Raw genomic sequence first — 27,951 nt, forward strand, 5'->3', positions numbered from 1 at the left:
ACAATTATGCCTTGTTCTCGGCCATGATATTCCTTCCATTCTATATCCAACATCCAACTTAGCAGACCTTCTGGTTCACAACAGGGCCTAGACTGGCCGGATGATATTTTAACAGAATAGCCCTTGATATCTCCTTCACACTTTTATTTAATAATTAAATAGGAGGGCTGGATGGTATAATTTCTAGAAAGAATAGCCTGTGAAATAAAAACTTCTGCATGGACATTACCTTTCTTACCTTTGTCTGCTATTTTTTAATAAAAAACAACTGTTTAGTTTGCACAAAAATAAAATTAACAATCAAAAATTTCTTAAAAAATGATCAAGCCTTGTACTACGCCGTGTGCCGGTTTTTGAACAAACAACAAACAAAAGAATGAGGTTAGCGGCGTTGCCAATGTCAATTTTCTAAACTACCCAAAAATCTAAATTAAATTCGCCAATTTGGGGAGAAAAATGTCCCGATTCATCAAAAATTCCCCATATGATTATTTTAACAAAAAAAAAAATAATTTTAATAAAAATACAATATTTACTATATATATTTGAGGGATTAAACTGTAAATTACCTCCTTGTTTTTTAATCCCTTCCCTAATAGTCATTAAATAATTTGAGGTCACTAAATTTTCTTTCAACTGAAGCATTTGCAAAGGGAAGCACAAGTAAAAAGCAGATTATAATTTTTAAGTTGGGAAAGATATATCGTCCCGCTCCGTTTTTAAAGCTAAAAATTTTACGCCATTTTCAATCAGCAATAAAATGTTGAGACTCCCCTTATTTTCGCCGCCTATTGCTAATCCCCACAAAATTCCCAATCGGCTCCGGATTCCCCAAAATTTGGGGAATTCCCCACAAATTGGCAACGCTGGAGGTTAGCGTGTTCTTTCTGAATATGCTAAGACTAACGGACTAGTGTGGAAACACAGATAGCTAGATGGATGTATTTCGGCACTTGCGTCGATGCGCTACAGGAACATTTGCCTGCGTGTCGTATGTCTTCTGACAGTCTTTTAATTTTTCTGTTTGTCTATGAGTAAGACACTCTTTTATTTAGTATACTACCAGTGCACTCTTTGAATAAAAAAATTAAGGAAGGAGTATATTGCCACAGATTAGGTATACTATATGTATACAGATAAAAATCTTATCCCTAATTCGTGGTACGAAAATTGTTTTTTATGACGATGTGCAAGCGAGTAAAATTTCCTATGCGCAAAAATAAACTCGCGTAAAATAACAATAAACAGCGTAATAGAGAGATATCGCTAAACCGAATAGCGCGCATGGACGTTAATAAGGCCAGATGTTATTTCCTTTACATGAGGTGGTATTAACTCTCTTCATTTATAGTTATCGGATCGGAAAGAATTCTGTTCGCGTCGCGTCCGCTATTTAAACTTAACCTAACTTTGAATTTAAAACTTTGAAATTGTTTTGTTTACTAGATATTTTAAAACTAAAGGGCTAAAGTGCTTATTTCCAGTGCTTTATTGTTCAACGTCTGCCCGTGGGTGTAGGGCAACAAGCAACAAATTGAAAAACCACAACACATTGGCAACGCCGGAAAGCAATTTATGAACGAATTCGAACTGGATGTTTTGTTGGCTGCCTGAATTTAGGAGTAAAGATAGTAAAATGCGTATGTTTTCAGTATCAGCTGGCGTTGCGACGTTGTCGATTGTTTTATGTTAAATTTCTTAAAATCTAAAAATTATAATTACAGAAGATTTAAATAACGGCTAATGCTGATTGGGTTCGTGATACTGGGCTACCTTTAATTATTATCGGTTTAAAGTATTCTACGACGTAATCTATATTTGGAATTCCTGGTTTAGAATGTGGGTTAGCTATCCCCGTACGTATACGTAGATAAAATTTCCTTTTAAATGCGATCGAAGTGGAAATTTGGCATACATGCAATTTTCTAAGGCAATGATGGATTTCGCCAAAATATAAGTCGCCGGGTCTAATTTATTTCGATGTCATTGGAACCACCAAAAACAATAAATAAAAAACAAAGTTTATAATCTGTATAATCTGTGATATTGCTATCCATGTATGCTTGCATGGTCGACGGAAAGAGGACTCTAGGGTGGGAATCTTTGACAGTTCTGTTTGACGATTCATTTGACGCATTTGAATTTGATTTGAAATTTTGTGGATTTGTCAGTCTTTACGGAGCTGATTTTATGTTATTTATTATTTATTCTACTACTAATAGTTGTTTAAAGGTACTAATTTCGCTTTAAGTTGTCCTTTAATTGCTAAGTAAGCCACCTACCCTAACCTAACCAATTCTTTTTGTTGCTCAATACAAGGTGAGGTGTTTCTCAAAGTTGTAAATTCTTGTTATATCATACACTAGGAGTTGAACGAGTGGAATTTTCCTTTGCCATTCCTGAGTTGCGACCTTGGTTAGCACTCTTTAAGGTATTTTCAATTAATTTAGAAACATCTTGTATAAAAATGTTGTAGCTTTTGTCTAAATACTGTTTCCATTGTTCTACTATTTTAACTTTCTATTTCATCTAACCAGTTTCTAATCTGGTTATGTACAGATTATTATTATCTTAATTAGGCAAATCTATTAAGTATTAATATTGCCGTTATGTATTACATCCAATAAAAAAATTGACAGCTTCTCTCGAAATTATTGAGGATAAAAAATCATAAAAATTAAGTAAAGCAAAATAATAAAAAAAATCACCAGATCCTGTTTCCTAGTATATCTATGTTATTTGTCTTAGTGTTATCTTATATTCTATAATAATGATGTATAATCCTATAATCCCTTTGCTAACTAGATCAAATTTAGTTTCCAGAAAAAAATAAAAGACCTACCCGTATTTTTGACGTTGAAATGAGATCAATAAATTGGTATTTTTTCCACTTTATTTTTTGCTGTTTACATTGAGAATTAAAATTCATAACGATTCTGAAAATGATGGCTATATTTAGGATTATCTAAGAATGTTGTTTGATTTTTTATCTCTTTTTTTGTTCGATATGGAAGGTTATAAATATATGATTTATTATCCACATTTGTTATCGTATTCCTGTTATGTAGTATGAAATAAAAAAAAATATTTCCGATTTTTTTGTTTAAAAATGTGTTTCAAGATATATTGCGTTATATTATGCAACATAAATAATAATAAATACATGTCAATAAATTTATAATTTATATTAATGAAATCTTATGTAATATTTATCGTGTTTCTATTTATAATGATAATATAACCAGAATAAATTTATTATAAATTATTATCGCGGAAAAATAATGCTTTATTCGACAGTTTTGTTGTAGATATAAAGTGAGTTCTACACGTTGTTCTTTGATAGGCTGTGTCAATTTGTCTTTAAGTACTTGTTGTACGCCACTGAAAAAAGTTTTTATTTACTATGCCTTAAAGTTTTATTGCTTTAAAAATAAATTTGGCAACATTATTTGTTTTTTATTTGGAAGATACGCAGCCTAATGGGCGAATTCATGACAAGATTTCCACACTATTGAACGATTGGTGTCTCCACCGTACAGCACTTGTGTCCAGGATAATCATAAATATAGCCATCATTTTGAGAATCGTTATGAATTTTAATTCTCTATGTAAACAGCAAAAAGTTGAAAAAAATACTTGTGTCCAAGTGCTGTACGGTGGGGACACCAATCGTTCTGCGGCCAACGCATAAAACACTTATTTTCTCTAATTCGGCCACTGAAGACATCGAAGACGGTGTGGAACTGAAGGCGACAGTGTTGCCATATTAAATGCTATGTGTAATATATGTAATACGTTTGATAAAAATCCGCGTTTATGTATTGAACATTTATTCGCGTTAAACATAGAATAAACAACAAAAATAAAAATTCTTTTATAGGTACTGAATATGTCGTATGATCGAAAAAAGTCGTTTAGTTGGCTTGGAAATGACGGTTATTGACATTTACCGTAATATTTCACATATGCAATAACAGCGATCTTCATTTTCAAGCCAACTCTGACGCCGTTCTTTGTTTAATTATATAATATTATATTAAATTGTTTAATGATAGAAGATCCGTATTATTAACGTACTGTACCCAAAATCCGTAAATCTACGGATTAGTCGGAAGTTCTGGCAACACTGCCTCCGGCAACCACTCACTCTGCCGACTGAAAGTAGAACTACGATACAGTATTCTTTATCCGCTGCGCTGTAAACGACTATCAGTGCGCAGCGGCTCAGTGCTAAACTAAATCTCGGACAGCTACATCTCGGATAGGTTTCGTATTACGAAATTGTCCATAACTAGAATAATCCATGTACAGGGTGGGTCAAATTGGGCGGTTTTAAAGGGAAACACTATTTTCTGTAGGAGATAGACGAAAACTAATATCGGTGTCTGGAGCTCAATTTTCATCAAAAACATGATGGTGAAAACCGCACATCGATATCTGTTGCCGTTTCAGAGTTACGGGGTGTTTTTCAAAAATGTGTATTTTTAACAAATCGCTGTAACTTTTTTGCTATGGAAAATTTTGTATTTCTATGAAAACATTTCCAAAGCACCTTTTTACGTAGAATTTGATGATTTAAGTAAGTATAATTAATTTAAGAGTTATCAACAGAAAAATTGAGTTTTTATTTGGGACCCCCTGTATATTTTTAATTTACCGAAAAGAACTTAAAATTAGCTTTCCAAAAATATAGCATACTTGATCTTTTATTATAGGCTTCTTCGAAATACAGAAGTTTTAAAAGTTTGCCACTTTTAACTAGTAGGCTTTGGACTCCTTATTGATGATCTGCCCCTAATGGAACTCGAAAACATATTTTTCCAGCAAGACGAGGCACCGCCTCAGAACGCTGAAGTTATCAGCAAATTTTTGCGGCCAATTTCGAGAATAATTGAATAGTTAACCAAGCCGTTGGCTGTGAAGGCCGCCGGACTTAGTGCCTATGGATTTTTATTTTTACGGAAGAATAAATGTTCTTATTTTTATATTGCCTGTATAATCTAGACCAGAATTAGAAGAACTTAGCGGTTATGCGAGGGTATATTTTTTCATTCTCATTGAGTTAATGAATTCCGCGAGAAGTGTTCAAAAACGGTCCCGTCTGTCCATAACAGAAGACGGTGGACATGTTGAACACCTGTATCAAAATCTCATGTTTTGGTTTGCTATTCATTTTTATTGTTATTAGATATAGTATAAATTGTTATAAAATCTTACTCTATTAAATTATCTATCGCAAATATTATTTTCGCTTTAATTACCTACTGCCAAAGAATATTTTAAAATTATAATATTCTTTGCTACTGCTCTCACAGAGAGCTAGATTTTTTTTTGCATTAAAAGCCTTGAAGAGGAATCGAGCAAAATATCAAGTATGCTATATTTTTGGAAAAGTAATTTTAAATACTTTTCAATGTATTAAAAATATACAGGGTGCTCCATATAAAAAATCAAATGTCCTGTTTAAAATTTTAAAAAAATTATCCTTAAACCATTAAATTCTACGTATAAAGGTGTTTTGGAATTTTTTTTCATAAAAATACAAAATTTTCCATAGCAAAAAAGTTACAGCGATTTGTTAACAATGCACATTTTTGAAAAACACCCCGTAACTCCGAAACGGTAACAGATATCGATGTGCGGTTTTCACCATCATGCTTTTGGTTTGGTTTGGTTTGGAAAAGGATGATTCCCTTTAAAAGTTAGTCTTTTTTTAATAATTATCTATTCATTTTATTGCTTAATTATTAACTGAAGACCTATCGAAAATAAAACTAGCCAGCGATATAAAATAAATTGTTTTATAGACCTCGACATTCGCAATTTCCCCATCGTGTTAAAAATGCGAAAAAAAAAAAACAGCGCAAAGTCCGTCGACGATCGTTATTACCTTTGGTGGTTTTTCCAGAGAAAGTAAAAAACGCTTAATTCGAACATCTCGTTAAGTCCGCAGCAATTACGTGCGGTCTATTGTGGTCGAAACCGTAAATTGCTTAACTGTCGCGAGTACCGGGCGCGAGTACCTATAAAAAAGTCGTACCGTTTAACGGAGGCTACTACATAAAATTAACGAATTTTATTATTAGGCTGTAAAAGTAGGAATGCATGCGATACAATAAGAAAAATTTGCAAAACTTTACGTCGTAACGATATATTGTATATATATTCTCGAGACTAGGAATGGGATTTTTTCGATATATCGATAGCTATATGATAAAAAAACGGCGCCAGCAATGGGTCTGAAATGAAGATCGCTGTCATTTTATATGTAAAATTATATGGGGAATGTCATCGATGGTCATGTCAAAGCCAACTGGACGGCGTTTTTTTTCGAACATAGGGTAGAGTTTCCGTAAGCATCGATTATTGATAACTATCTATACCGGGTGCGTCTCAAAAGTGGCTCACCCTATAACTTGCTTATTTTTTCAGGTCAATTGTTTTTGATCACTTCCTGACCGGATATGTCTACAACTTTTGATTTTTAAATGGCACCCTGGGTGTTTTTTACTTTATTCGATAGAAAATTACACTCTGAATAGAATAACATATCATATGTTAACTTTTGACATTATTTTTGCTTAAAAAAAGTATTTTAAATTTCAATCTAGAGTGCCATGGCTGTGTTAAAAACACCAATTTTTAATCAAAGAGCCTTGGAAAAATTGATTTGATTGTCTAATGTTTTTGGTGTCTGGTCCTGGCCGGTTAAAATGTGCCCAAATCGTATTTTTAATCATATCTCAATTTTTTTTCAAATAGAACAAGGGTGGCTTATTAGCATATTTGGAAAAAGCAAATTTTTACGAATAATTTGGTACCACACAGTTGGTATTTCGAGTCAAATTGTCGTGCATGTTACTATTTCAAATACACTAAATGTGAAAACGTCAAAAGTTGACGTATGAAATGTCATTCTGTACAGAGTGTCAATTTCTATCGAATAAAGTAGAAATATACCGAAGGTGTCATTTAAAAATCAAAAGTTATAGTCACTCCCGGTGAAACAGGAAGTGACTAAAAACAATTGAATACATCAATCAATCCTAATTTATGTCATATACTACCATACCAAATCTCGTTTTTTTATCTGAAAAAATATACAAAAGGTATAAGGGTGAGCCACTTTTGAGACACACCCGGTATATCGAAATTTATTTTAGTGAATTTGAATTTTTCGGAACATTTCAAAAGTAATGTATAAAATGTATATTATAATTTCAGCGTTTTTATACTAGACTAGTTGAAGCCTGGCGCATCCGCCACGACACACAGTAGGCAATATGTCCAAACCAAGTTGCAAAAAATAACATCCACAGTTAGCATTTATGGTAATAACATTAGATTGGAAACATATTAGTTAAGAGGAAACCACATAAAACTAACAAAAAAACATATTCGGAGTCTCTTTCGAGGGGCTGTAAAACGAACTTTGCGCAAAACCTACATTTTCAGTTAATTTGTGTCCAATAACTGCCTTTTTTCTACAATTTTTTAAATAGTAGGCGTTGCATTCAAGTGACACACAGTATTATAACAATTGAATCGGACGACCTTAGCTTGCTGTCAATAATTATTGTGAAATTGTCATAATGTGTTTTACGTAGATTCCCGGTTGCGGTAAATTTAATGTCAAGGTAAGTAAAAAGGATCTTTTATTTTGATTTTTTGGATAAAAACTAGGTAAAGATCAAAGTAGAGCATAATCATTTAAGGTTTTTTTGATAGTGGCATATATTCTATCTTAGAAAAGTTAATTCAAAAAAATCGCAAAAAATCGCAACTTTAAACTTATTGGAAGCGTATGTCTCCATGCGTATGTGTATAGTAAGATCCTTTATATGGATACTTCTCATAAATTAATTGTTATAGTAGCTAGAGAAGCACTTGAAATATAAAGTTACGTAATTTTTCTCATGATTTCCGAAGAGGTATGTCATAAATGTCAAATGACATTTTTTGACAAATTGACAAATTTTGACAGTACCTAATTTTTTAAATTAAATGAAATTGATTTTTCTTTCAGATTTAAAAATGTGCACTTCGTGACCATTGCTTCCAGCTGTTATAAAACAAAATATCAGTAAATAGTAGGTGGTAAAATAAAATTTTGATATTTTTAATAGGTATAAGTTCTGTTATTTTCGAAATCGTCATTGTTTAAGTCTCAGAATATTGTTACTTATTTAAAATATAATAATAAAATATTGTTCCCATATTGTCTGGTATTATTAGAGACCCAACTTATTCAAATGACAAACAGTCTTGAATAAAAGTTCGATTGGATTAGTATACTTAGGGTTTTCTTTTATACATTGACACCCCCTTTATCTTTTTTATTTGAGGTTTCCGAAAACTGTCTCAAACGAAAGTGGTTTTGAATAAATTTGCAAAAAAAGTCTATTTCGCATATTCAAAGTGCTTCAAAAAATCTGGGCGTGGTTCAACTATCTTGTTTCAAATTAGGTATAGGATATGCTACATAAAAGTAGTTAGGATTTTTAGGAGAAAAATAAAAAATTGGGTACTAATTTGAAATAAGAAAGTTGGGCCACGCACAGGATTCCTAAGGCACCCGGTATATGCAAAGAAGACTGTTTTGAAAAATGTATTCCAGACCATTAAACTTTTATTCAAGCCACTTTTTTCGAAAACGTCGAATAAAAAAGATACAGAGGATGTCAATATATATATACCTAACCTAACAAACCCTGTATATGCCGGAGGAGTAATAATTGCTCAATATTTGTCTGTTTCATCTTGGCTCTGCCAAAAATCGTAAAATTTAGTGAAATGTAAAATATTCTTACCGCATTTTGGTAGCTGTATTAGTCAAAAGATGATTTTTCCATTTTATGAATCCCCCCCACCACCCCCAGCCAATCTCAAGTCAGCCAAAACTAACTGGGTTCACGGGCTACTGGCATAGAATGTTTTTACCAAATTTGAATGAAATCGTACGATAAAAGAATTTTTGCAACATACTTCCGGATTTTTGCCCACTGTGCGACATCAGGAAAAAATACTTTTTATCTTTTTAATTAAATGAAAAAAAATCCGGCGACGACAGTTTTTAGAAGAGCCAATTAGCTATCTTTTAGTAAAAAAAGCAACTTTCTAGAGCATGTCGTTATTTCAGTAGAGACGACACAGATAAACATTAGCATTTTATATACAGGGTGAGTTTCCTACGATGTTCTCTATGGGTATCTCAGAAACTACTGGAGATAGAGAGTCAGTTAAATGGGGAAAGAATTGCAGTTTTGTGGGGTCATAAATATGCGCTTTTCAGATTTTCGAAAAAGTTCATGGCTTACTAGATATTTCGAAAAAAACAAATTTTGGCTATTTTAAAAATTGTCCCTAATTCCATTATAATCTATTTTAGACAAAAGTTTTCAGATAAAAAGTTGTAGATACTCACATCCCTAATGAGATTATGTTCTCCGATTTTTTCTAAAGCCTGTCATTTTTGACATATGACACAAACATATGTTTTTTTAAATGGAATCCATAGTTGGCCACGACTTCATAAAAAGCGCCGTTTTTTAAGCTTTTCAACGATATAAGCTATAATATGTTTCTTTCACAAAATTACTGAGTTATAACCAATTCTTATCTTTCTTGACTAATTTCACTTAGCCATGGAAACAAGTTCAATCGTCGTTGCTCTCAGAAATGTGAAATTGTCACATCCAATCTTTGTAAATTAACATAAACAAAAAAATTGTAAATAAGAGTTTTTAAATGAAGAACAGCGTGTAGAATTATTGGTTCAACTTTTCTTGGCCATACAGTTTCGAGGATATGTTGACCGGTGAACGTTACGTTTTTTAGAAAACGGTTTTCAAGACATGTTAGAAAAGTTAAATTTAGATACTCGCGCATTAATACAGTGGTTCCAACATGACTTTCATTATGACGCACCAACCTCTCCCCACAATGAAAAAATGTTATTTAAAAAATTATTTATATCATAATTATGTAGACTCAGGGAGGTGGACCAATTGCATGGGTCTCCTCGGTCACCTGACTTATCCATTTTAGATTTTTTTATGCGGTATGGTTAACAACAAGGTTTACAAAAAAACTTATGAATTAAGAGAGGCACTCGAAGAGGCGGAACAGGAGAAGTTTAATTAAGTCGACCGGTCGTTCTGTGACAATAGCTAGAAATTCAGTTTTAAAAAGATGCATTTATGTACTCAAAATAATTGCTGATTTTTTGAACATTTTCTAAAATAACTTAAAGTGTACGTAGTGATATTATTTTTAAACTATGGTTTCCATTTAAAAAAACATATGTTTGTGTCATATGTCAAAAATGACAGGTTTTATAAAAAATCGGAGAACACAAACTCATTAGGAATGTGATTATCTACAACTTTTATCTGAACCCTTTTTGTCTAAAATAGATTGTAATGGAATTAAGGACAATTTTTAAAATAGCCAAAATTTGTTTTTTTCGAAATATCTAGTAAGCCATGAACTTTTTCAAAAATCTGAAAGGCGCATATTTATGACCCCACAAAACTGCAATTCTTTCCCCATTTAACCGACTCTCTATCTCCAGTAGTTTCCGAGATGCCCATAGAGAACTTCGTAGGAAACTCACCCTGTATGGAGATACTCAGGATTACTGATGAAAACTATCGGCATAGCGATAAGTATCGACATATTGATAACTAAAATTTATCGATAGGTGAATTGCGATAACTTATCGAGAGCTAATATCTATTTTCGGCCATCCCTAGTCAGGGACCATCTATAGGGTTGTTCACCACATACGACACGGAGTATTGTAGCTAAACGATTAGATTTTTACAAATTGTAAGTTTTGGGTTCGTTGTAGGACTATTAGAGCTACAATTTAAAAATATTTTTACAAGATACAGAGTGTCCCCAACAAATAAAAAATATCAAAGATGTATTTTTTTAAATGGAACACCCTGTACATTATTACATTTTTAGTTTCTACGATTAAAATAAAGGTAAATTTGATAAAGGTTTATTACACTTCTTACCGTTTTTGAAATATTTTCAATTTTGTGAAATTGCAGTCAAAATTTTAAGATTTCATTTCTCCAAGGGTATCAAAGTTTCTAATACTAAATATTTACTGAAGTTTATGTATTGATCAGTTATTGTGTTGCAATACTAAAAATTATACTACCTTATACAGAGTGTCTAAAATTTTATTTTAAATAATTACTAGCTTTAAACGGCAATAACTTGTTTAATTTAAATGGAATACCCTGTATATTTTATGAGAATCAGATGCACAATTTAATTGTCTATCAAATTGTATTATGCCATTTTTTACTTATCTCTTCAAGTTTCCGTAGAAAATGCATTTTCTTGTAATTAGTAGTATAATAGACCTCATTTATCAATATACCCATGGAATATTGACATTTTAGATTATTTTTAAAGATGTATCAAATTTTTAAAGAGTACAGATAGTAATATTATCGATATAGTTTGTTTATTTCATTAAAAAATAAAAAAAAAACTGTTTAAATATTTGTTAAAGAGGACCAATTAATATGATTCCAGTATTCAAACTACATTAATTGACTGTTTGCGTTGATTAATAATAATTGCTCCAAATACTAAAAAACTGAATTTTGTATGTGTATTAGACAGTGTGGTAAAAAGTAACACCTTGAAAATGATATTTCATTTTTTGACAAATGCTTATTTATAACAACAGAGACATTCATTTTCATAACTTATTATTATATTGATTTCTGAATCAAATCACATTTATTTAGAATAATTTATTAACGAACATAATTAAGTATGTAATTAATTAGTATTTGGGCGGAAATAATGGTGGTATATTTAATTAATGGTATACTCCTTTATAAAGATTTACATAGTTTTTTTTGTATACAAATGGGCTAGTAATATTATCATTTTGCTAAAAACGATACTATTACTAGCCTGTACATTTTGTACATTTGTTACTTTAAAAACAATCTAAAATGTCAATATTCCATGGGTATATTGATAAATGAGGTCTAAATTATAAGAAACTGCATTTTCTACGAAAACTTGAAGGGATAGGTAAAAAGTGGTATAATACAATTTTAAAGACAATTAAATTGTGCATCTGATTCTCCTAAAATTTACAGGGCGTTCCATTTAAATTAAACAAGTTATTGCCGTTTAAAGCTATAAATAATTTAAAATAAATGTTTAGACACTCTGTATGAGGTAGTATTATTTTTGTTACTGCAACACAATAACTGATTAATAAATAGACTTCAGTAAATATTTAGTATTAAAAACTTTGATACCCTTGGAGAAATGAAGCCTTAAAAATTTTACTGCAATTTCACAAAATTGAAAATATTTCAAAAACGGTAAGGTTTAAGTGTAATAAACCTTAATCAAATTTACATTTATTTTAATCGCAAAAACTAAAAATGTAATAATATACAGGGTGTTCCATTTAAAAAAAATACAACTTTGGTATTTTTTATTTATTTGGGACACTCTGTATCTTGTAAAAATATTTTTAAATTGTAGCTCTAACAGTCCTTCAATGAACCCAAAACTTACAATTTGTAAAAATCTAATCATTTAGCTACAATACTCCGTGTCGTATGTGATGAACAACCCTGTATACAGTACTCTTCAAAAATAATCTTAATTGCGACATACGGTAATCTACATCTATTTCATTTGTTTCCAGGTGTATCGTGGCGAATGGCGTGGCAAGGAAGTGGCCGTGAAGGCCGCTCGCCAGGACGCCGACGAGGACCTGAAGGTGACCATGGAGAACGTCATCAAGGAGGCGAAACTCTTCTGTCTCCTGCAGCACGAGAACATCGTCTCGCTCAAAGGAGTCTGCTTGCAGGAGCCCAATTTGTGCTTAGTAAGTTATCAATAATATTTTTAAACTGTTATGTCAGATTTATAAAAAAATATATACATTAGGGTGTCCCTTATTTACCAAGTTGATCATTTCTCTCACGACGCCCTCTAACGTTTTTAGTTTATTGTCTAAAAAATAATAATAGACCATTGTAAACCCTTAATATTCACAATAAACCTTACATGGGAATTTGCCACTTTTTGCAAATATTTTTTTTCTCTCGATCTTGTTCTCTCGCAGCCATGACAATCATTATTCTTGTACAGAATTGAACGCTCTACAAAAAAAGCATGGGCGCCGGAAGAACGAAATTTAGGGGGGCAAGGTAAAAATGAATAAAAAATTGACATTTTTGGTAATTATTGGGAAAACTGGAAATCGTCCGATTTTCACTAAAATTGGTATACACCCTATTTTGAAGTCGTAGATTACGAATTTGAACGTTACGAATCTTTTTTCTTGGCGGTCTCTTACCGTTTTTGAGAAAAACGGAAAATAATTTCAATATCGAATTTTTCTTAATTTCTCATATGTTTAAGGTTTTCTAGCACATATTTTGTTAGGTATTCAATAATCAATAATGTTTTTGCTCTTTTCTGTTACTTTTTTAACCAATTCTATGCATAATAGAGGAAAATTTGTTAAAATAAATTTGTAAACAATCTGAAAATGTTAGATTATGGCTTTGTTCGGGTTCTTGTTATTACCGATTCTGAACCGTCCAAGAACTCTGCAGCGCATGCGCAAATGAAGTAATGTCTTCATATTTCCTTCTGCGCATACACATCACAGTTCTAGGACGGTTCAGAATCGGTAATAAGAGAAACCCGAAGTAAGTTTATGTCTTTCTGGCATTTAAAGCAACGTTGCCAATGTTAAACCTAAATTTAGCGTGTTTTTTTCGCTCATTCTGGAATTACGAAAGGCGGTCGCCAGAAGAACGGCTCCTTCCCATAACTGCTATTTTACCAACGAGATCTGACTATTTATACCCACGAAGTTGCACGAAAAAGTTTTGATTGCATTGGTTACAACTTCCATGCAGAGGGTGTTAATCTTTTGTTGTTATATTATTAGATTAACTAAGAAAAGATTAACCTCCTCCGCAAAGAAGTTAAAACCAATGCAATCAAAACTTTTCCGCGTAATTTTGTGGATATTGGTGTATATTTAATTATTGTTGATCTCATAATAGGTAATTTATTTAAATTCCGTAATCACCCGAAAAAATAGAAGATATGGCAACGTTGTAAATTTTCAAATTTCTAGATTAGGTCTAGAATAAATTTGTCTCTCTTATTACATAGGAGAGAGAAAGAAGGATATATCAAATGTCAAACTTCCATCTGGTCTCAATTTTCTTTGCTATTTTGTAAGAAAAGTGTTTTTCAGTAAAATGTTGGACACTTTTCTATCCCCAATCAAGTGTGGCTTTTAGATAAACTATAATATAATGAAAATATAGTGAATTATTACTTTATAGGGCCGAAATAAAGAAAAATTCAATGTTGAAATAATTTTCCGTTTTTCTGAAAAACGGTAAGAGACCGCCAAGAAAAAAATAGATTCGTAATCTACGACCTCAAAATAGTGTGTATACCAATTTTGGTGAAAATCGGACGATTTCCAGTTTTCCCAATAATTACCACATTTTTTATTATTTTACAAGTAACACCTAACAATTTCGTAATAATGATTATTTTTTTTACAGATGCATGTCAGAAGATAGCTTTTATTTTTATTGTTTCAGTGATCCAGGGGGGGGCAAATGCCCCCTCTTGTCTCCCCTGTCCGGCGCCCATGAAAAAGAGGTCTCCTTACAATTTTTCGATAAACTTACTCCTTCAAAAGTTATTCACGGTTAAAATTTGCTACTCGGCAAATTCCTAAATTCTGCAACTTTTTTGACAAATCAAAACGTAACCAAATTGGCTACGTTGTAAACTAAATAACTAGCTACACTGGCAATATATCTAATAATAATACCTTATAGTTTATGAATTATCGCTAGTCAATGTTCTTTAATTTCAACAAGACTCAGATTACAGTTGGGGGTTGGGTGTTACAAAGTAAGAGGGTAATTTACCACAATACATCAAAACACTTACTTTTTCACTGAAAGTGGTTTTATAACTGAATTTATCCTACGTTCTTGCAAAATTTGTAACCAGTTTGTCGTTAGAATATGTAATGATATTGTCTGTTGCAGGTGTTAGAGTACTGCCGAGGCGGTTCGCTGAATCGAGTATTGGCCGGTCGAAAAATTCGACCGGACGTCTTGGTGGACTGGGCCATCCAGATCGCGCGAGGCATGGACTATTTGCATTCCAAGGCGCCCATCTCGCTCATACACAGGGACCTGAAGAGTTCGAACGGTGAGTGGCACCTTATTTTTTTATTCTTGATTACCTGTATAAGCAAACTAATAAAAAATGTGTTCAAATATGTTGGTTTATCTGTTGTATCTATTGAAGAATCGTGGATATGTCGGAGGCAGATGCCGAATTCGGCCTATGTCCGAAATAATTAGACATATGGCGATATGTCCATACTACATTTGCCAGATGCGTGCAACTTTTTGGTTATAAATAGTCTTTATATAAACTTCTTTGCGGAGGGGGTTAATCTTTTTTTGGTATAATATAACAACAAAAGATTAACACCCTCCGCATAGAAGTTGAAACCAATGCAATCAAAACTCTTCCGCGTAACTTTGTTGATATAGGTAGGTATATTTAATTATAATCGCCATATGTCTGATTATTTCGGACATGGGCCGAATTCGGCATCTGCCTCCAACAGATACATTTATTATCAATTAAAGAAATATTTTGAAAATAATAGTATAACCACAGATTAGGTATCCTATAAGTATACAGATAAAAATCTTGTCCCTAATTCGTGGTACGAAAATTGTTTTTTATGACGAAGTGCAAACGAGTCAAATTTCCTGTGCGCAAAAATAAACTCGCGTAAAATAACAATAAACAGCGTAATAGAGAGATATCGCTAAACCGAATGGCGTGCATGGACGTTAATAAGGCCAGGTGTTATTTCCTTTACGTGAGGTGGTATTAACTCTCTTCATTTATAGTTATCGGATCGGAAAGAATTCTTATCGCGGCGCGTCCGCTATTTAAACTTAACCTAACTTTGAATTTAAAACTTTGAAATTGTTTTGTTTACTAGGTATTTTAAAACTAAAGGGCTAAAGTGCTTATTTCCAGTGCTTTATTGTTCAACGTCTGCCAATGGGTTTAGGGTAACAAGCAACAAATTCTCTTAGAAGGGCTAAGTCGTCATCTGCTGTAAACCTAAGACTCTTTATAGGTTCTTTAGTATTAGAAGAGGTGGAATCCATATATTGGGCCATATTTATTTAATTAAAACTAATCCCAGCTACTTAAATATCAAATTACCTAATAAAACTAAAGCAATAATTCAAAACAATTCAAACATAACCTAAAATAAAAGATCTTGCCGGCCGGCTCCGGTTGTCAAATACCCGTACATGCCCATTTAAGCAATTTATAAACGTTATCAGAGGTTATTTAGAAAGAGCGCTTGGTGTAATTGATCCGCAAATTACGTCAAGCGGTAACGTTATTAGCGGGTGTTGCGTTAAAAATTGACTCGCGCATATCGTAACCATGATAATGTACGCGTAAATACTGGATGACGCTATTCGGTTTCCCGATATCTCTCTAATAACTGTGCCGGTCAGGTGCTATGCACAATTTTAGAGGCCATAAGTGGGCCTGCTATGTACGCAAACTAGTCACCTAACTAGTGCCCGATTCCGAAAATTGGAACCACGAAAAACAATAAAGAAAAAACAAAGATTATAATCTGTATAATCTGTGGTCTAACTTTATTATTATTTGCTGGCTACTTATATTCGATACCAATTAAACTTTTAGTTACGTAATCGAGGACGCAATTTTTAAAATTATTGTTGCCAACCATGGATATATTCGGTGCCGGGTTGACTAACTGAAATTTAAATTTCCCGCTGAGGATTCAGGTGGTAGCTCTGCTGTAAAAAATGCCAAGTTGCCACATTTATTTATTTATTTCGTGACGTTGTCATTCGTTTTGACACTTTAGTTTTGTATTACAAGTTTTTAGTTTAAATTAATTGTGTTGTGATATTTTAAGCTTAAACATTTTTACTAGCAGACCTTGCAATCGAACATTGTTCTTTTTAGAACCTCTTTTAGTGCGAAGTGTACATGATAGCTTAATAGCCGTAAAAAACTCATCGCAACTTTATTAGAATATTTTGAACGTCCTCTTTATGTCCCTTAAGTACTGTTAAAAAGGCGCGTTTTATTTTTGTTTCCTAAAATTTGATTAAAAAAAATATGTAAAAGTGGGCAACGCTGTACCTGTCAAAGTTAATCACATGACTAAACGTTTATGTGATATGAACTATATAAGTACATTTGATATAGAACATAGTATATGTAAAATTATGTCTATATTTTTATATGAGATACATTTGTGCGTACTTCTGGTATTTTTATACTGAAACAAAATAAAAATAGTTGAAAACTAAAATATTTACTTCATGTTAAAAGCTACTTGTTGAGTGTTTAGAATGCAACAATACAAACTTTTCAGCGACTTTTTACTTGTCGTAAACGTCAAATATAGTTTTTACTTTTAAAAAAAATTAGAACTATTCTAAGTTTAGTTATTATTTTGACTGATTGTGACTGAAATCTGAATTGTTTTCTTTTATAATCCTGTCGTTAAACATCTTTTTGGGTGCTCCTCGTAAAAACGAACGTAAGCGGTGGCACCACTCGTTCCGTACACCTTTATCTAATGACGTAAGAGAGAGAGCACAAACGAAGCTACATTAGATGTTTATTTACGAGCCACTGCTAATTAGCAAGGTCGCCCAATTCATCCTTCTCTTTCAATCGATCCGTCCCTCCGTCACTCTAACCGTTATACAGGGTGGATCACTTTCAGACAGACCAATATTAACCAATGAAGAGTATTGTTTATATCTGAGCGAATTTTTGAAAATACAGGACGTTTCTGTATTAGTGTGCGAATATTTCACATGGTGATGTCAGGGTTGATATAAACGTGTTATAAAATGCTTCGATTTCGAGATACAGGGCGTCAAACTTTTTAGAAAAAAAAAATTAATTAAGGGGCATTTTTCAATGAATTTTTTTTTATTAATTACCACTAATTTTGACGTTCTGAATGGTTGTATTGAAATTAGAGGAACAAACTTCTGCTCTAATTCTTACGCTAATATTATTCTACGCTATGCTAATTTATTTCACTAATTTTGAGGTTCTATAGCTTCATTAAAACCTCGAAATTAGTGGAACAGCCGGATTATTATGGGATATTATTGCACTCAGGGGATCGATTTGGTGTCGAATCAAAATAATTCACCTAAATTTTTAGCTCTTTAATTCAAACGGTTCTCGAGATTTTCAAAAAAAAACTGTATTTTCAATTTTATTTTTATTTTTATAGTCAAATTCAAAATTAATTAATGATGATTTTTTTTCTAATTCTTAGAAGTCTAAGACATGAAAAAATATGATCATGATCTTTTAGAATTTAGAATTTAGAATGAGTGGGAGGGGGGTTAATCACTTCGACCTTACAGATCCATTGTGTCCCCCTTTCTTGAATCATAACTCATCATACAGTCCCAGGGCTTTGACAAAAGCCAGTATCTGGGACGGTTTTATAGAGGGTAGTTCTCCATCTCCAATATCAGTCGTACCAAAATTCATGGCACGAATGGTTGTCGTCTCGGCGCACTCAGTGATGAGGTGTACTGGTGTTTCACCATCTTCCCCACAGAATCTGCATTCGCCGTTTCTTCTTAGTTTCAATCTACTGAGGTGTTCATTGAGGAGACAGTGTCCTGTTAAAAACCCCGTGACAATCCGAAGATTGTTCTTACTCAGACCCAGGAAGATCTGTGATTTTTCTTGATCATAAGCCCTCAGAAACTTCTTCGAGTGTCCTAGACCATTGCAAGATTTCCATTCCCTCATGGATCATGATCTTAAACGAAAAGCCGATTTTTAGGAGGAAAGAAAATTAAAATAATAAAAAATATGTCACTCACTAAAAATCGGCAGAAAATGTCTTTTATACTTCTTTACAGTCAGGAATTTTTTAGAATTTTTTATTTTATATATAATTTTAGAAAAAAAATGAGTTTTTAATTTTTTTCATATTGTTCCACCACTTCAGAAAATTCTGAAAAATCCCTGAGTGTAACGGAGTATAAAAGACATTTTCTGGCGATTTTTAGTGAGTGTCGTATTTCACAAAGGTAAAAAAAATGAAGATTTTAATTTTCCTTCGCTAAAAATCGGCTTTTCGTTTAAGAATGAAGAAGCTTTTATCTGAATGTTGTTTGGACCACCCTGTTTTTTACTTTACGCTCGCTCGCTTCACCAATTAAATAATAATAAGGCGCCGCCGTACCAAATACAGTCGTACCAGTACTGTCGCCTATGCGACTGGATGAATATACGTACGCAATAGTTTACTTTGGTAGTGGCGTTAGTTGCCATTTTCGGTACCCAACATCGACGACGGATTACGAAATTGATTTTATTTCGTATAGTAGAACCAGATTTTTATTTCTAAAATTAATTTTAATCAGAATTCTAGCTTAGTAAATGGGCTGTTTATAGCACCGTCTACACCTAACGTTTTACCTGTCCTGTACCTGCTAGGACGGATTAAAAACTAGCGTACACACATAGATACATGAAACAAGTTTATATTGGAATGTGCCCATAAGGATAATGTAAACCATAGAATAACTAACTGAAAGAAATGAAAACTCCTATGTTAAAGCCTGGAAACACGCGCTCGGCGCGATCCAAGCGGGCTACTGGCAGAACTAAAAGTTCGCGCCATATTTTTAAATGGACCTTTACTGCCAGTTCATAAGTTCTTTACTTATATTTGGTAATTTCAATCTAGATTATGAACTTATTTGTAACAAAACATTTTACAAAATAAAAATAATGTATTTTGATACAAATAAATTAATAATCTAGGTTGAAATTATCCCTGAAATTAGAATAAAACACGAAAAATCTGTAACTTTATTATTTTATTATAACATTGTTAAAATTACATAATAACACATTCAACACTATACAAGTATATATAAAAGTTATCAGAATTTATACAATCAGTTATAAGTAATTATAAAAAAGGTTATAAATTATAAATAAATAATTCATTATATAAAAGACATATAGTTACCGTGAATATAATTTGGTATAACTTTAATCTCAACTTTAATGACCTATTCAAATAGAAACATCTTACAATTCACATTATATAATACACAAAGCCAAGGGACAAAATTGTTATTAAATCTATTCTCGATGACTCGAAGCATTTTTTTTTCAAATAAAACAGGACATATAGGGCTTATAAATAATACAAGGGTATAGAAAATATATAAATAAGTAAATACAAATATATTTTCAACCTAATGATTAATGATTATACTCGTTTAAATAAATAAATGATCTTTTTAAAATTACTTGTTTGTCTTTGCAAATTTGTATATTTAATATTTATCTAAAAGCGTACACTTACATAAATTACTGCACAACCTTTAAAATTAAGCTTTTAATATGTTATACAAATTCTTGATTCGAATAAATACACTTAAATAAAACTTTAAAATTAATGATCTTCCAAATTTCTGAGACAGCCATTTTGTTGAAAGAATTTGTTTTGATTATGAGAAATTTCATAAAAATTATCACAGGGATTAATTAATCTTATATATGAAACTACTTGGCTTTTAAATTTCACAATCCTATCGTCCAAAATACTCTAAATTCGCAAAAATCCGTAAATATTCCCATAAAAACAAATCACAATTCACTTCCACTTCACAGAAACTGACAGACATTGCCAGATATGGAATGACGTTTATTTTTCAATTTATTTTACTGATCTAACTGATCCGGGTCACTTAGAAATTAAATTTTTATTAAATTATTTAATTATAATTGTTTCTGGCGAAAGCAACTTCATATCAATGTTTATTCATAGGGTAACAAAGCACATCACTGTTAAATTATCAACATTTTATATAAATATTTATATTTTTCAACTACTCCAACTACTCCAATTACTCCACAGAGAATCAAACGAATTGTTAATTAAACTATACTCTGTGGATGACTTGATAAAATCATGATGAAATTAAAGTCCCTAGATCTAGGGACTTTAGATGAAATTTCTACGCAGCGCCATCTATCCCTCTACTGGCAGAAACTCCGCCGTGTTTCCAAAATTCAAATGGCAGTTTCATCCGCCTGATGTAAACACTATATGGCGCTATGCTTACAACGGTCGCTACCCAAAGCTTTTGAAAACTTCGGAGCGGTTCGGCTTTTTCCGGATTGTATCCCCAAATATTATTTATTCAAATTTATTATTATTTTCTTTTAATTTTGTAAATAAAATACAGTGTGTTGCACACAAGAAGCTTTATTTTATATGTATGAATACCCAGGGGCGGGAAAGTGAAATAGCAAAAGCGGTTCCACCGTTTCCACGGAAATCTCAAATAAAACAGTTCCAGCCCTAGCCACTAGGTGGTAGTGCAATTAATTTTTAGGTTAAGAAGTTGCTACTAGTTATTGCCAGATGGCGTTAAATCAAAACAATAAACTATTGTTTTGTAACATAAAATGGGGAAAGTCATTTTTAAAATTTACGTGAGATTTGCCGAGACGAGGTGCAGAGCAGTGCTACCAACCCCTTTTATTTCATTCGCATCGAGTCCCAAAGTGTTTGACATTTTGTTGTATGTCAAACGTAGCAGAAAAAAAAACGGTATTTTCCATACGCGTCTTGTTTACTATAAACGTAAAGCAGGCGAGGGCGGTGACCTTTACAATGCACACACACACCAGCTAAGCATACCTACTCTCTGAATAAAACATTAACGTTATTTATTAAACGCTCCTAATTTCGTTTCTAATTTTTATACACCCGTGTGTGACGTATGTCGCTAATCGGACCTGTCCACCTGGCGAAGGACATTACAGGTTCCTTTTTTTAACTCGTTTATCGATATAGTCTCAAAATAATATCGGGAATACCGTTCGCACTTTGAATCTAAAGTCTTCTCTACACTTAACGTTTTACCTGTAAGTTTTGCGTCCTGCGTCACGACATCTTTAATAAGCGGCACTATATGATACTATATCCAGTGACTTACGCACCATTAAGTCTTGGTGCGATTCTAATCTCCTATGCCTCAACCTATCAAAAACTAAAGTTTTGTCATATAAAAGTACTATACAACCTTTTGTACTTAATAACCCCACTATTGACGTCGTGGACTCTGTGAAATTCTTACGACTTGTTGTAGACAACTCGTTAAAATGGGACTTCGACTCACATCGAAGCTCTATCAAAGAAACTAAGCGCTGCCTGTTTTTAGCGCGATCAGTTTCTAAGGAACTTAACTTCTCAACCTCTAGAATAGCCTATTATGCCCTTTTTATGTCACATCTTCGTTATGCCCTTCCATTCTGGGGTACTTGCTGCGCAACAAAATTTGATCGTGTTTTCAGACTTCAAAAGAAAGCAGTTCGATATTTATTGGGACTGAACAGTAGAACTCACTGCCAGAATTTCTTTAAAAATTTGAAAATACTGACTCTTCCTTCTTTATTCATTTTTGAATCCGTTTGCTTAATCCGCAAGCACATATCTGCTATTCCCGAAAGGCCATCTCATAACTATCCACTTAGGAATGCAGAGCACGATCTTTATCTGCCAACTTCGAGCTCAGAACTAGTTAAGGTTCAATACTGTACAATGCCAAAAAAATGTACAATCATCTGCCTTTGAATATCAAGTCGCTTTCATTCTTTCCCGCATTTCGCAAAGCTCTAAAATCATACCTAAATGACTTTTTTGTAGATGTTTAATTATGAACAATTTTGATCATCTCACACTGGTCAAAGGTCAAGTATTTAATATTTTATAACTCTAAAATTATATCTATTTACTGCGTACTTTTCTAAAATTGTTCATGTATATTCTTTTTGTAATTTTAAAGACTTATATTTTTTTGAATTGTATTGTGTATTTTTTGTTGTTTGTATTTTTATTTGTGATTTTGTTGTTTGTGAGTGCTTTGTCGATGAAGCTGTTTTGGCTTTTTGTACAATAAAGCGTTGTTTGTTTGTTTGTTTGTTTGACTTAAATATTTCCAAAATCAAATATCAAATAATCTATACACATGGTTTAGTTTAAGATCCTTGACAGTGATAGATGTGTCTGTCATTTTAATTTCAAAGTAGTTTATTTTCTTTTACAAAGAAATGAGTTGGTACAACTGGCAGGTACGCATAGGCAGGAAATTAATATATTTAAAGTTTGACTGATAAGTGATTACTTCAAAATATTGTGAAAAAAACTGTATAAAACTGAAAAAATGTCATCGAGTTATTTTATTAAAAAAAACGGTATGTGTTAATACAAAACAAACAAGAACAAAACACCACATACCAAAAAAATATAAAAAAGAACTATTTCTTACTTTCAAGCTTCAAGAAACTTTCCGCATTTATTATTATTTTTATGAATATAACTTATGTACAAATAGAAATTTGTAACATCCCACAGGAATAAATAAAACAACATAAATAAAACAAACTATTTTATTAATAATAACACTTACCAAATTTTATACCTTAAAGGTTGATTAATTAACTTTAATCTTAATTTTTTTAAACCAGTACCTTTTGACATTACTTTTCTGCAATACTAAAATCCATTATTTACCTATCGTGTGATGTCGATATTTTACAGTTACTCCAGTAGTATACGTATGTTTAGTAGGATCTTTGTACCATATACGAGATGCATTTATCTACGACGAGATGGTATAAACCTTTATTGATGGTAACTTTATTGGGGTAAATAAGACTTTCTGCCTGGGCAGCGAGTATGAACTATAACCTGTGCTCTGGGTCTACAGTTAATTTTCCCTCAATTTTTCCTCCACTTGACTTCAAAAGACACAAAACACACGTAATAACACGAATCAAAATGCATCATCTTCCAAAACGCAGATATTTGACATAACTTGACACAAAATTATAACCTATAATTTGGCAAGACCTTGACAAGCCTCAAAAATCTAAAGGCGAGTTCATACGCATCGGCATCCGTTTGTCGTTCATTGTTCCGTCAAACCAATAAAATTGAAATATGGTCTGTCATTTTTGAAATAAACCAATAAAACTGGTTAAAAACAACAAGAGGCGACGTATGACGGATTTATATTTAAACCCATCCATAGTTAACTTAAAAAATATTAGAAACTTTTTTTAGTAGAATAAATAGATTGGCATGGGACGTCATCTGCTTTTCTTCTGTCGTTTCATCGTCTGTCGAAATCTTACCTGAGAAAAAAAAACAGAGTATACAGATAATATCCCAAGTTGTGGATTTGTTCAGGGTAACTATAAAAGAGGATTTATAAACTTCATCATTTCAATAACATTCTTTACTTTGAATATGGTAAACGATGATTCAGTATTAAAACTAAAAAAATTGCGGACTGCTAACCGTGTTAGCATTAGTTTTAATCATCTACTGATGATGCTAAGATGGTATTTTAAAACACGGTTTAGCATTATATGAAAAGGGTTTTATCTGTTATCGATCTTTTCCGATACAAAATTTTCCCGATGTTCCTATATTCATTACGATATTAGATCCAATACCTTTTACGTAATGGCTCTATAAAAAAAAACGGAGAAGATTTATGAGTCTTCCTTTTAAATTATTGGCAAAATATCGGCATAAAATGTTATGGCTTCCAGGGGTTATATATCTAAATATACACGGTCGGCAACGCCTGGCTTTGGGTGCCGATTTTTTATTATTTCAAGGAATTTATTACGAGTAGAAAAAATATTGTGCTGGGTTGGCAATGGTTTCTATCAGAGACTAATAAAGTGAGAGGGCTTGTGGAATAGGCCATTTCGTAGACAAGTTTATTTTGTCACCGCGCATCCCAGACGCGCATAGCGTTTAGGCGGTCAAAAAAGGAAGTTTTCAACTTTGCAAGTTAAACATTTGACAGGATTAATTAGATTGTCAGTAGCTTTTTCTATTTCTTAGTTCTAGAAGGAGATAACTAAAATCTGTTGATATTCGGAGCAAATCGGAGTAATAAATTGTTTTTAAGTGAATGTGCCTGTTCTTTTAGCTTGTCAGAAGAGAAGATTATTGTCATTATTGATTATTTCAGATTCCACGATTATTCGGCATTTTTGTAATTTTTTTTGTGGTTGAGACCCAGACAAAACGTTTCCTTTAAAGGTAAGTTTTATCTCGGTAATTATTTTAAGATACCTAATAGTAATAGTGAGTGCACATAATAATCGTACATTGCTAATTTAATTTTTTTAATTTAAAACATCACATTCTTTTCTGATACTTATGGAACGACTAGGTATTATACCTGGTATTATTTCCAGTAATACAAATTATTTTCTTTAACTGCTAGGTTCTTGTTATAGAATAAAGACTATCAAAAACATTGAATACCTACGGGATACCTACTGATACTCTGTGCGAGCTCACAACCGTGCTTCCCTGTTCACTCCCAACCAAGTTAGATAAAAAAGATACTGAAGATTGCAGCCTTGAGTTGGAGTATGGCAAGGAGTATGGAGTTAAATAAATTATTATGTTCCTACACAGTATTTTATTTATAGGTTTTAATTAGCGATGGGAACTATCGAATGAATTAGACTATCGAATGGTTAATGAATGAATGATTTTAACTATCGAATGGTTTTATTCGAATAAAATCATTCATTCATTTGTATACTAAAGCATATGTGACAACCTCGCCGTGCGACCAAATGGTTATCGTTGCGCCACGACTATCGAATGCTTTTGATAAATGAAAAATGAAATTTAGTATTCGTTTGATTTTTGTATGCGTCAGTGCATTATTAGTTCTTCCAAATTTTTATAACTTCGCCGTATAAATACTGTGCTATTTTTGCGTTTATTAAAATAGTTAAAATACTAAAATAGTAGTTATTTTTTAATTTTATTTATTGACGATTGTGTGCATGTGCAGGTGGTCAAAATTTTTCCGAAAATTTGTGTGGTTTTCCGTAGTCCGATCTTTCAATTATTTAATTTTATATGATATATGGTCTATTTTTTAATGGGAAATTTTGAGAAGTAGCAATTTTTAAGAGAGATGAGATGAACTTACATTAATTAATTTTAAAAATACATATTTGCATTTTAGATGTTTTAATAATATGAATTAGTTGGAACTTAATAATCATATTTAAGTAATGTGGTTAAGTAAATGGGGTCAAACTATGGGGTGAGAAAATTAAAATGAAAGTTTTACATGTGCCAATTAAAAAAAAAAGTTAACGATGTTTGTATTTTGTTTATGCTAATTCTCTTACATGTAGTTTTTTGCGAAGAAATATTTCATTTATTTTTTAAAGTAAATGCCAGTAAAAGTAAATATAATTTTTAAATAGTAATATAAAGCACCTAATATAAATAATTTTGATTTCTAATTTTTTATTTATATTTTCGTTCTATTACACTGCATGCTTAGAAAATTAATAATTGTTTATATTTCATGATTTTAAAATTTGTTGTTAATATAACAAATTAGTTCTCTAATTATTATTATTTAATAAACCAACGTTGCCAAAAAATTTAGAGACTATATTATTTTTAAATAGGATCTAATATAAATAATTTTGACATCTAATTTGTTGTTTATATTTTGCTACTACTTAAAAAAATATTTATATTAAATCATTTTAAATTTTGTTGTTAATAGGTATAACAAATTATTACTGTTATTATTATTTATTAAACCAGTCTTTGCTTAAAACCATTAAAAATCATTTTCTTACATCCAAAATAACAAGTATTATTGCAGTGTAACAACAGAATATTAATAAAAAAAAATGCAGAATATATAGACATACTATCCCTAACTAACTAAAGCCCTTCTAAAGCCAAACAATAATATTCTTTGCTAATATCAACGAATACCACAATATGGCAACAGCGCCCTTCATAATGTATTTTCTGTGTAAATACTAGCACCTCAATAAAAAAAATAATGTGTCCTTATCTATATCTGACTCCGCAAAAAATCAAAGATGCCGGCTTCTTTCATAGCATTGCCACCGACCGCTGTCGGGTTTCTCGGAAAGAAACCTACGTCGCCGGGCGACAACTAAAATTCAGTTAATATTTTATTATAATGGATCCTGACGAATAGATGAATTTCATAAATGAATGAATTTTATAAATGAATGGTTTTTGCTGACGAATTACTAGAATACAATATTTCAAGGCAGATGACGGATCTATTCGATAATTTTTATTCGAATAGTTTTCAACGAATGTTTTCTTACAACTATCGAATTATTCGAATGAATTGCAACTATCGAATGTTTCGATAGTATTCATTCGATAGTTCCCACTACTAGTTTTAATGCTTTAAAGTCTAATAATAAATTTTCAGAACTTCAGAAAATTTTCAAAACAAAATAATCTAAAAAACTTTTTAAAAAAAAGAAGATTCCTTATTATAAACTTGAAAGATTAAGATTCGGTTCAAATATACAAATTTTTGGCGCCAGTATATAGGTATGAATGCAACCTACTATATCGATAATGCGCTCATAGTTCGGGTTAGACGCCAAAGGCCGCGCCACTAACACAGTCTTCAAAAATTAACGTTGATGTAAACTAAAGTGAGAGAGACCCCTCACTTTAGTTATTAGTGTTCTCTCTGGTTTCTATGTAATTTGACAAATAAATAAAGCTGTCTCTTTACTTGTCAGTTTTGAGTCAATATTTTTTAATTCTCTTTCGTGTCGATTGCTGATTGAATTGGAGCCAGAAATGGCTCAAAACGAAATAAGTAAATTACCAGCAGATATACAGGCTGAGGCGACAAACGCCATATCCAAACTACTTCCATTTAAATCCCGAATAACTTATGA

General features: G+C 32.0%; 1 protein-coding gene across 4 annotated transcripts in view; it reads left to right on the top strand.

Annotated features, from left to right (window-relative positions):
- Nucleotides 1-27,951, top strand: part of LOC115874532 (mitogen-activated protein kinase kinase kinase 11-like) — a 70,645-nt gene that overhangs the window by 11,682 nt on the left and 31,012 nt on the right. For all 4 annotated transcript variants that reach the window (XM_030889701.1, XM_030889703.1, XM_030889704.1 and 1 more), the window contains exons 4-5: nucleotides 12,701-12,883; nucleotides 15,093-15,258. In XM_030889701.1, the coding sequence (XP_030745561.1) occupies nucleotides 12,701-12,883; nucleotides 15,093-15,258 (349 nt within the window). The remainder of the gene's footprint in view (nucleotides 1-12,700; nucleotides 12,884-15,092; nucleotides 15,259-27,951) is intronic.

This window comes from Sitophilus oryzae, unplaced genomic scaffold (assembly GCF_002938485.1).
Source record: "Sitophilus oryzae breed Bouriz unplaced genomic scaffold, Soryzae_2.0 scaffold_1297_pilon_pilon, whole genome shotgun sequence".
NCBI classification, from domain to species: domain Eukaryota; kingdom Metazoa; phylum Arthropoda; class Insecta; order Coleoptera; family Curculionidae; genus Sitophilus; species Sitophilus oryzae.